Source organism: Hippocampus zosterae, chromosome 5, assembly GCF_025434085.1.
Source record: "Hippocampus zosterae strain Florida chromosome 5, ASM2543408v3, whole genome shotgun sequence".
In the NCBI taxonomy this organism is placed as follows: Eukaryota; Metazoa; Chordata; class Actinopteri; order Syngnathiformes; family Syngnathidae; genus Hippocampus; species Hippocampus zosterae.
Genome location: NC_067455.1, coordinates 7,517,125 through 7,527,557, shown reverse-complemented (window position 1 = coordinate 7,527,557; position 10,433 = coordinate 7,517,125). Strand labels below are relative to the sequence as shown.

Genomic DNA, 10,433 nt, shown 5'->3' with positions numbered 1-10,433 from the left:
TTTTTTAAATATACAGCCGATTTTTTGCAACATGTACACTGTACTTGTTTTGCTACTTACAACGCTGTGTATATTTTTGCTGACTGGGAAAAAAAATGACTGTACATCTGCCTGTATATTCTTCATCTTATCTAACATGTTAACATTTCGACTATTTCACGTGCAAGTGTTGTTCCTTGCTAAAATGCAATGCTGCTGACTACTTTTGCTGCTTTTCACAGTCGTCTATTTCCTCACGTCGTTCAACATTCCCATTGTGATACAATTCATGTACATGGCAAACGACATGTGCGACAATACTAATGATGTCTTACAACTTTTGAAAAATAATAATTTTTTTACTGTTTACTTATATAGGCACGTGCGCGCGCACACATACACACACGCACACACACATATATTCCATATGAACAGCGTTTCATACAATTGCGTGTGTGCGTGTGTGACCTCGTACAAACTCCACAAACTGTCCCACGCGAGCCCACACACACACACACACACACACACACACACACGCACACACACACACACGCACACACACGCACACACAGAATGTAATGAAGTGAGTCAGTCCTCTCAAGCTGGAGTTTGATAGGAGGGAAGCAGGCTGCATAACAACAACTTATTAGGATGATGAAACGTCCTACAAGCATCCAAACACTCTTAAAAGAAAGCTCAGCTCAGATAAGGAGAGATGGGAGGCAGGGGGCACGGGAAGGGTGCTTACGATCCTAACCCGATTGGATCGACAGCTTGCGGCGGGGAGGGGACGTAACCATATCAAAACGTCCGTCAAGTCCATGTCATGCATAATTAATTGAGCCCACTACACAAAAATCTATGCTGATTGCATTACGGCCTTTCAGAGAACCCGTCTAAAGTGCATAGCGACATGTCGTTTAGTGCCACGGCCTATTCTTGCTTTTTTTTTTGTGCATATTCACATCTGACATTAAAATGATTTGCTTGGTTATCAGCTCTGAGGGTTAATTATTGGTATGAAATGCATATAAAGAATATTGTTCTAGTGTAGTACATTCACACTGTAACACAATGCTGCTGACTAAGTTTGTGCTCATCCAAATTTTTATTTAGAGTTCATTCTGGATCTTTGATAACAACTGCTTATCAATGTAGAGGCTTTTGTGGTGTGTACCTATAACGGATTTTGCTGCAGGCGGTGCTGCTGACTTTTCATGCTGCTGCTCATACTTCTATTTCTTAATGAATAGTTGTCACTCAGTAAACACGGTGTTGGCGTTTATTTCATTTTCAAATGTGTATACATTTGTGTACATATATCGATATAGTAATGCGCAGTTGTCAGGTGACCAGATTGTTTTATTCTCAATCGCATGGACTGATAGGACATGTGCAATTTTTACTACATTTCATGCCGCTCATTATGGGAGGTCCGTGCTATTTTGAGTTGCTTTCTAGTTTTGGGCTGTGAAGTCAACATTAATAGAGACGTATGACTAAATTGTTGTTCTCTTTTAAACTATGAGTGAAATAGAATTGAGTATCAATACTCACTGCCCAAATCCCTGCACTGCTTTCCTCATGAATATTAACGTGCGTGAGGTCCCCTGCACTCTCTGCCTCAAATTTAACAAGGAGCCATGCTGACATCTGCAGGACAGTAGAGGACTTACAACAAAAAGAAAAAAAGCTTTTTATTCCCCAAAGAGAAGCACAGCATCAATTACATGACATAAATAAAAGTGAGATTTAATGCATCCATTTACAGCTTGATTGATAATATATTTCAAAATACAGGTAGTTCTTTTTCAGGCCTTAAACATTATGTATGTCAACTTGTCCACATGCTGGTTGAGGCTTCTTCAGGACTAATAAGGATGGAGCACAGGGGGTAAGGCAGGTGGCCTTTGGGGCCAACCCTCCGGAATAAGTGAGCTGAAGAAGATTCGGACAAAGGAGCACGCCGTGGCGAGCAAGCCGGGGTCTTCTTGCTGGGCTTCGTCCATGCCGTTGTCCATCACCCGCTCCTAACGAAGCACATACCCACACACTCAGTTGCAATACTGTACCACCTTTAAAATGTTGACTGTACAGTCTTTCCACAGCCAGCAGAGGGAGCTGTCACTTATCAAATGAAAATGCAATTTTTTTTTCCATGGTCAGGAGATGGCCTTCCACCAGGCTCATTTCTTGTCATCCACAAAACAATGTCAAGGTGGTTTTGCACATTGCCTGTTTCAACAGAAATTAAATTGGCTAGTCGCTATTCTGAAAAGATTACTAAAGGGTCAGAGAAGCATATGTGTGTATGAGTGACCAAATAGCTAAAATGGCTCGCCTGACTGCACTTTTTGTAGCGTGGCTCATCTATGTTCGCAACCTTGTTATTTGTGTCAAATGTCCATCCATTTTCTGATCCTCTTAACCTCACAAGGGTCGCAGGGGATGCTGGAGCCTATTCCGGCCGTCTTTGGGCAGTAGGCGGAGGACACCCTGAACTGGTTGCCAGCCAATCGCAGGGCACACAGAAACAAACCATCCACGCTCAGACTCACACCGAGGGACAATTTGGAGTGTTCAATCAGCCTGCCATGCATGTTTTAGAAATGTGGGAGGAAACTGGAGTACCCGGAGAAAACCCACGCAGGCCCGGGGAGAACATGCAAACTCCACACAGGGAAGCCGGAACTGGAATCGAACACTGTGCCTCTGCACTGTGAGGTCAACGCGCGAACCACCGGTCCAACGGGTCGCACCGATAAAATAGATTAAAACTGAGATTATGTCAAAACACACCAGTTCCCAGATGCCCCGTTGTATCTCCGCTTCCTCCCAAGCTTGAGCTTGTTCAGGATCCTGAAAGTTTGGCAGCTCTTGCTGCTGCTGTAGATGCGCTACCGTTCTGAAGGGAAACCAGCCCACCTGGTGCCTAAAAAGAAAAAGAACCCTCTTAATTTCTGCTTCTGGCGGCGTTTACGGCTCAAGGAGTCCGGGGTGCTCTTAGCGAAAAGTTCAGCATGCAGGCAGCTTCTCTCCCAGTGACTCACAGGTAGACGAGCATCATGGCTCCCACCACCATGATGAAGTGGCCGAACGAGCCGTGGAAGTAGACAAATCCGAGCAGGACGAAGCCACGGAACAGCGCATACAGCCGGTCCAGCCAGTCGCGGTTGAGCTCGTCCTCGTTCAGCACGCCGCCGCCGCCCTGTACGTTTATTTGGATGTTGGCGTTGGCTGCAGGAGGCAGCGCCAGGTTCTCCGGCAGGGGGTCGGCGTCCGGGATGGCGGGCGTGGCTTCGTTGGGCCGGGAAGGGGGCAGTTGTGAGGTGGCAGGGGGGAAGCTGAGAGTCTGGGAGGCCACCACCGCCGCTTGACTGCAAAGAGAAACACCAAGAGCCACAGACCGATTTGATTTTGAAGGCCATTTCAAAACAAAAAAATTGTGAGGACATGTGGAGGTCCCGGGGCGCAACTCCAAACTCGGTCATTTTTGGTCATGGTTTTGAATTTGGCTAGCGGTGGTCCATGGTCCATGTGACATTTTAATTACACAGTGATTTTTGCCTATTTTCTGACATGTTCCAGACCAAACCGGTAACTGAATCTTAATTACGTGTGCCTATTTTCTGGAGTTTTAAATCACGCCCTTCTTGGAATATAGGGATGGAAATGAAAACTTTTTAACAATCGGATTCATCAATTCACGACAGATTAATCATTTGTAAAAAGAATCATTCGTTACGGCAGTACATGAATGCTGTGCATCTGCTCTTAGGAGTCCCGACCAAAACCACATCATTGTTTTGTTGGTTCCACTATTGTAACATTATGATAGTCATTGGGGCAATTTTTGGAAAAAAATTTAACGAAAGGTATTTTGTGTGTGAGATTTCAGACAATTTGCAATCACAAATCTTACAGTATATGCATCTAAAAAAAATAAGACTTTGAAAAGATGTATTTCATAATTATTTAATTCATTTTCATGCCGATTCGGGCCTTGTTTTTAGAACCACGCCTCGTAATACCGTTTAAGGATCTGCCACAACCTTGTAGGTTTGTGTTGTACAACAAGCAGCATCCCGAAGTGAGACATCTACTCACTACTGCATGTAGTAGTGCCGCGCGTACATCTGCTGCCACCACCACAGCATCTGAATGGGCATCAACATCTGGCCACCTCGCAGAGGCGTTGGAGCTTCACCTTGAGGTCTGATGATGGACATGAACAAGAAAAAGAAGCAAATTTGTCCTCTCAGAGAATAAAATACGAGGTCATGTGCTCTGCTTACAATCGAGGGACACCAGCAGGGCTTAGAGGGTTCAAGCTGACGCCACCACCTCGACGTCTGAGATCATCAGGACCTCCCGAGATGGAGGCACTGTCACGAAGTGCTGACCTTGCACTTTCGGAACTCTTAACAAAGATGAGAGGACCTGTCAGAAGCTGACACGTGAAAGAGGTGAAAAGAACACACGCAGAGGTACAGCGGCGGGTTGGTACTCACGTCGGCGTTGAGCGTGGAGGTGCAATGGGGTGCGGGCGAGCCCGGCGGGGTGCAAGAACTGCACATCAGATGCAAGATGGCATATTCGTCGTGCGGCTGTTCCACATGATTGGCGCGGACAAATGCGACAATGAAGACCAAAAGTTTGATGTATGCTAAAAAGGTTGATGTATGCTAATATTCTTTGAATAAATCGAATTTTAATTGGCATTGCAAAGTAGGAGAATGCAATTTTCAAGTGGGAAAGGCTGCAATTTGTAGAGTGGGGGCAGGGGCAAGGGGAGGACTAAATTCATTTTGGTCGGTCAGTCGGCTTTATTCAATGCAGTTGAGGTTTTTTTTTTCAAAATTGTTTATGTCAGGCATTAGGATTTAGAGATGTTAGATTTAGATTTATTAATGAGATGTCGCCTTTTAATAGCCACTCAGCATTCAGCCACCATCAAGTGAGGTCAGGTTGCTTGCAGTAGCAGGCCAGTATCAGTTGGTGGCGGTAAAGTGCCATTAAACTAATTTGTCAACCCCAATGGGCTCCACAGAAGAGCCCATTGCAGATTTTCATATGAAAAAAAAAACGTTCAAAATAACTTTTTTAGAAATGAGTCAAGATCTCAAGGACCAAATCGGTTCTGAAGGACCACTGCAAGTGACCAAACTGAGGCTAAAATGGCCACCCCAAAACAAAATGTCAGACTTCCTGCATCTCTCTAGGCCGGCAGGCCCCGCTGCTTCTGGATTTTGAAATAAGCAAACATGATCATCCGGGGTGCTGCCATGGAGAAAGCGTACCTGTCGCAGTACATCTCGTAGCTGGAGGTGGTCCTGCAGGAGCTTCCCTGAGTACACTAGCTGCTGATCTCTGGAGCGCTGCAGTACACGTTGAGAACATTTCTAATAGGCCAGTCGAGAATGTTTGTCAACAGCAACAGAAGTAAATAATTTAGCCAGTCCCTCTTGATTTAGATAACAGCTGCGTGTGAGCACACTTGTAGGGCACATGTCCAAAGAACGCTGTAGTTTTTTTTTCTCATCCCACCAGTTTTAGCGTATATGGTGCGCATGACGCCAAACAGTCATTTCATGAAGCCATGACAAACGTCTTACTCTAAGCATGACTTACTGGCTTACTGGGGTACACAGTGGCGATGTGACTCTTCAGCTCCTCCACAGTCCAGCTCAGGAAGCAGTTGATTGTGCAGTCTTCATGCTTTTGGTCGGACGCTTGAATGACTAAAGTGACCGCTCCTCCTGACTCCATTGCTCATGGTCGTAATGTCGGCAAATGTCAGGGGACATTTAGCGACCACTTCAGGAGGAAGCTCCCCTCAAAGCGTCATTGGGGGGCGCTTGCCCTTCCACATTATCCGTTGGTGTTGCTTTAGTCTGTCTTTGGGGATATCGAGTGAGAAGGGGAAGAGATTAAAACCACTCATTTGCACTCGCAGGATTTTAATTGGTACTGATACTACGACTTAACGGTTCAACTCTTTTCATGTCCATGTCGACAAATTTATTTCTAAGGGTTAACAGTTCTTATGACGTGCCGCTGACGTCGAAGCAAGGCCATCCTTGTAAGAGAGATCCCGATCTCAATGGGTTTTTTTCTCATTAAAATAATGAAAAAAGGAATTTGAGCAGCCTGGTAATTTATGTGACAGAAATAACAAAAACAGATCGCCGCCATATTGCTGGGGAAGCAAATATTGTTGGCCACTCTTGTTAAATAGGTGTTTTAGATATTGTCTATAAATTGATTAAATAGATACTTTATTCGTCCACTAGAACTAAAGCTAAAAGTAGAGATTGAGCACTCATTGTCCAATAGCTAAAATAGCCAGGCTGGATGTTGTGCTGACGGCGAGCAAAACCCGAAGTGGTTAAACATAGGGACAATTTAGGAACACCGTTTAGATTTTGTTTTTCAATATTTAAAATGTTATACGTGTGTAACTGGATGGCAGTGACCTGGCGTAAAGACTTAACCACAGACATATGCACGCACGCCGTCGAGTAATGTTTACCAGCGTTAGCTCGGCGGCTATCCCTGGTAGCTCGCTGGCTAGCAACATCGCTCGACACCTGCGCCGATTCTCTACCGGTTGACTCACGGCTTTGACAGCGCGAGTATTAACCTAAAAGCGATTTCAACGTGGTGACGGGCCCCTGTGTACCTGATAACAATCCCTCGAGGGCAAATGCCGCAGTCGCCGTCTTCTATTTTCGATTTATTCGACCGGTCTTGTTGTTGATGACGTCACGAAATCCAATCTGACGTCAGAATTAAGCGTCCCTGAATGTCATATAGGCGTGTCACGAAATTCAATCTGACGTCAGAATTAAGCGTCCCTGAATGTCATATGGGCGTGACATTTGTGCAAAATATGACACAAGTGAATTTTTTTTACGTATCATTGGTTTGCTTTAAGCCGCAACAGTATCGTTTGCTGCATTCGAGGGTGGTGGGAAATCAGAATGGGTTGTCCCAGTTTTGACCTCAAAGTGTTCAAGTGAATTTTTTTTACGTATCATTGGTTTGCTTTAAGCCGCAACAGTATCGTTTGCTGCATTCGAGGGTGGTGGGAAATAAGAATGGGTTGTCCCAGTTTTGACCTCAAAGTGTTCGAGGCGAATGTAAACAACAAAGATGGCTGATTCCGAGGTATTGTTTGTGCAGGTTCATCACAACACATTTTGACCTCTAGCAACCCTTCATCATTATTTCCTTAGTGTATATAAATAAATGAATATCGTATATTCTAAGCATTTCGTCATTTCACCAAACAACGGCATCATGGGAGATAACATATAACAATCATAATAATAATAATAATTAAATGATGTGAAGGAAAATTGTAAATAGTACTGCGATTTATCCATTTGTGTTCATATTGTATTTAATTGAAAGATGTTTGTTGTTTTTTTTTCTCTTTCTCCTTTCTTCTTTCTACATACATTCTTGCTGCTGGAGGCTGTAAATTTCCCCAGTGTGGGACGAATAAAGGATATCTTATCTTATATCTTCACACAGTCAGCACAACTAAAGTTGTGTCAAGTATTTTTTTTAATAACTAAACTAATGCGATGATAAATATGTGATTATAATCTTGTAAATTATGCCTTGCCGTTTATGGTCTGTCTCCATGGGGGTCGCCCTTGAAAAGTGACTTCACATTGAAGCCAGTCGGTGAACTCTGGGTCCTCAGTCACCCAATCGACTCCAACAACTCGGACCTCCCAGTTCAAAGTAGTCGGAAGTCAGAAAATTCCCATTTGCTCTTTTTTTTTAAACCACTAAAAGTTGGTTTTAAGGAAAATTAAAGCCCTATTTAGGAGGGAGATATACTTAAGTGTTTTATTCAGTTTGAATCTGACTTTTTTTAATACAAATTTCAATCATACTGCATAGTAAATGTATGTGATTTGTATTTTGTATCATTCACAGTGCGTGCAGAGAAAATTAATCTCCATTTTTTTCAATCTGGAAGTGAAAGAAGGTGTTGAAATGAGTACTTTTCTACCTGTGATCATTAGGCAATCCATTAAAAGTTAGGGATGTGGGCTTTTTTTTAAATACTGGACACAAAAACCCAATGATCCAACTTTTTGGGAGTGCTGTATAGATAAAAAGGTTCGAGCTGATGCTTTTGTTACGTTCAAAGCTTGAGTTTGATCAGAACCTCGTCGGCCAGCCTCTTGTTGTAGCGGTCGATCTTCCAATGACCTGGCATCCACCCCAGCAGGAACCGGCGGAAATCAGTCCACGCAAAGGCGAACATTTCCCTCCACTCCTTCTCCAACGCCGCAAAGTCAACCTGGGCGCTCACGACATGCTTTAACTCAGAAAAGTAGTGATCCAGCAGGCCCGGCACCATCTTGTCACACTCCCTTTCTTCAAGGCAGCTTCCTAGGAAGTATGCCACATCTTTCATCCCGCAGCCACCGCCGACATACTGAAAGTCCACGGCCGCCACATCCCGTCCGTCAGAGGAGAAGCAGAAGTTGGCAAGCTTGGCATCGCCATGCACGATGGTAAGGAAGCGGCAGCTATTAAGCGCCTCATCCACGGCGCCGGCCGCAGCCTTCAGCCTGGCGTCGTCCATGGCCTCCAGCTCATCCGGGCGCGTCTTCAGGTGCCAATAGGTGCCGATTGGCCACAGGCCCTGCGGGGCTACCCCCAGGAAGTGAGCATGGAAGTGGGCCAGCCAACTGAGGCACGCTCTCATCTCATAATCTTTCACGTTGGTTCTGTGAGTACAACAAAAAGGGGTTGCATATCAAAATACTGAATGTGGTGCAAAATTTCTAATCGTATTCAGTTTATTTTTTTATAAAGTACTGCACATTTGTGGAGGAACCAAATTCAGTGATGTAATCCTACCAGGTCACACATGTAAAATCTACAATTGTTGACTATGTTGTCACTGTAGGGTCTGCAACGCAAAAAATTCATGAGTGAAAAAAAAATTCTAAACCATAGGGTGCAAAATCCACAAGTGTTTCCCACATTTAATCTTCCTCTTTTTTTTAAATATATATACGCCACTTCATATCTGTGCGCCAAAATGCAACTGTAAAATCCTACAAGATCATATAGTTCAAAATCTACAATTGTTTTGTCCATTTTATTATAATTCATTTTATTAATTTTCCACCGCATATTTATGATGAAAAAAAGTCAAATATTATATCCATGCCAAGTACTGGCCTTTGTTACCATGACGGTTGGGGGTGGATTAAGGGCTTGTTTGTGGACTCGAGTTGCGAAATAACTAAACTGCTTACTTAGTTTTGGCCATCTGTGGGAGAGCTCCGACCCCATCCTACTACTTACAATGCAAAAAAATGCATAGAATGTCTCCTTTAAATTAAAAATAAATACCTTCTTTGGTCATAACCAGCCACATCCAGGTCTTCCAGCACGATTAGCATCTCGTCTCCATGGGAACAAGCGGCGAGACAGGCGGGTATCCTACACTTGGAATTGGTGGCGTAGTTCTGGTACCAGTGGGTCTCCACCTCGTAGGACCTCACCTTCCTCATGTGGGAGCGATGGGCGGCGGGGTCGGCGGCGGCGTGCCCGGCCCCCTTCGAGGGAAATTTTATGTGCTTGACGACCACCGATGGCCGCTCACAGCCTTCCAGGTGCAGGCGGACGATCTCGCCGTAGCCGCTCCACAGCGTCTGAATCTTTGCACCCACACGCAGCGACGAAGCGCCGCACGCCCGCAGGACCGCGTCCCGGTGCTCTGGTTTCATTTACGATCACTGTTGAGTATCAAAACGGGTAGGAATTAAAACAAATGCGGACGTCGCACGACGAATCCACTTGGCCTAGCTCTGCTTGCAGGCTGCCTCGCTACGCTTTTGCGAAAGCGCGAAACCAAGTTAAATCCCGTGCTTCATCACGTAACTTTTGTCGGCTCTTTAAGTTTGACACGACACGTAGACTTTATGAAGAAAACAGTAATTTGACGTATCCCTTCTCAAATGAAATTCCGCGTTGCGGACTCCAGTCCAGAACTGGGCAAAGCGAAAGTTGTACGGCAAGTCCATTGGGACCAACTTCATTGTGTCTACTCTCTACAGCCCCACGAACTAACACGTTTGACATTCACTTGGTTGTACCGAAACTTGTTTTCTCGTAATACTTTAAACACTTACCAAACGCGTTTCTACTTCTCGGGGAAAAGTCTGCCTTGATATCAAAAGTTACGCCGGAATTCTGGTACTGCGATTAATTCAATTCAGGAATTTGTACGGCGAGTCTAATTGGACAAACACAAGAGTGGCAGTCTTCCTTCCTACATCTTAAAAGTAATTGCAGGCTATTAAATGTTTGTGCCAACAAATCACGCACCACCCTATTATTAGAAATAACCGTCGTGCAAGTTTGACATTTAAGGACTATTTTTTTCCTCTTCTGGAGAATAAATACGGTAATAT

General features: G+C 44.4%; 2 protein-coding genes across 6 annotated transcripts; both read right to left on the bottom strand.

The window, feature by feature from the left end:
• Positions 1-1,243: 1,243 nt before the first annotated feature.
• herpud2 (HERPUD family member 2) lies at positions 1,244-7,290 on the bottom strand. Of its 5 annotated transcripts, none has more exons than XR_007962481.1 (11): positions 7,101-7,290; positions 6,662-6,983; positions 5,611-5,877; positions 5,280-5,381; positions 4,491-4,586; positions 4,275-4,429; positions 4,087-4,194; positions 3,030-3,356; positions 2,779-2,911; positions 1,778-2,009; positions 1,244-1,650 (listed from the first exon to the last, which is right to left on the bottom strand). XR_007962481.1 is itself a non-coding variant. In XM_052066043.1 (10 exons), the coding sequence occupies exons 3-10, from the start codon at positions 5,746-5,748 to the stop codon at positions 1,851-1,853; spliced, it is 1,218 nt and encodes a 405-aa protein (XP_051922003.1). In that variant the 5' UTR covers positions 5,749-5,877; positions 6,662-6,983; positions 7,101-7,289; the 3' UTR covers positions 1,652-1,850. The 5 variants fall into 5 exon arrangements, 3 of the variants coding, with proteins under 3 accessions (XP_051922003.1, XP_051922005.1, XP_051922004.1); XR_007962482.1 differs by having other exon boundaries at positions 1,244-1,632; XM_052066043.1 differs by lacking the exon at positions 1,244-1,650 and having other exon boundaries at positions 1,652-2,009; positions 7,101-7,289.
• Positions 7,291-7,896: 606 nt separating this feature from the next.
• On the bottom strand, positions 7,897-10,048 carry pkdc (protein kinase-like domain containing). Its single transcript, XM_052066046.1, has 2 exons — positions 9,370-10,048; positions 7,897-8,735 (listed from the first exon to the last, which is right to left on the bottom strand). The coding sequence occupies exons 1-2, from the start codon at positions 9,744-9,746 to the stop codon at positions 8,144-8,146; spliced, it is 969 nt and encodes a 322-aa protein (XP_051922006.1). The 5' UTR covers positions 9,747-10,048; the 3' UTR covers positions 7,897-8,143.
• Positions 10,049-10,433: the final 385 nt, after the last annotated feature.

Bases quoted from the DNA above. Each gene is read 5' to 3' on its own strand.
- herpud2 (XM_052066043.1), bottom strand. From the start codon at position 5,748: ATGGAGTCAGGAGGAGCGGTCACTTTAGTCATTCAAGCGTCCGACCAA. The intron at 4,587-5,279 runs GTACGCTTTCTC...CATGTGGAACAG, and splicing joins TACGAGATGTACTGCGACAG to CCGCACGACGAATATGCCAT. The intron at 4,430-4,490 runs GTGAGTACCAAC...TTCACGTGTCAG, and splicing joins CCTCCACGCTCAACGCCGAC to CTTCTGACAGGTCCTCTCAT.
- pkdc (XM_052066046.1), bottom strand. From the start codon at position 9,746: ATGAAACCAGAGCACCGGGACGCGGTCCTGCGGGCGTGCGGCGCTTCG. The intron at 8,736-9,369 runs GTATTTATTTTT...TTGTACTCACAG, and splicing joins GCTGGTTATGACCAAAGAAG to AACCAACGTGAAAGATTATG.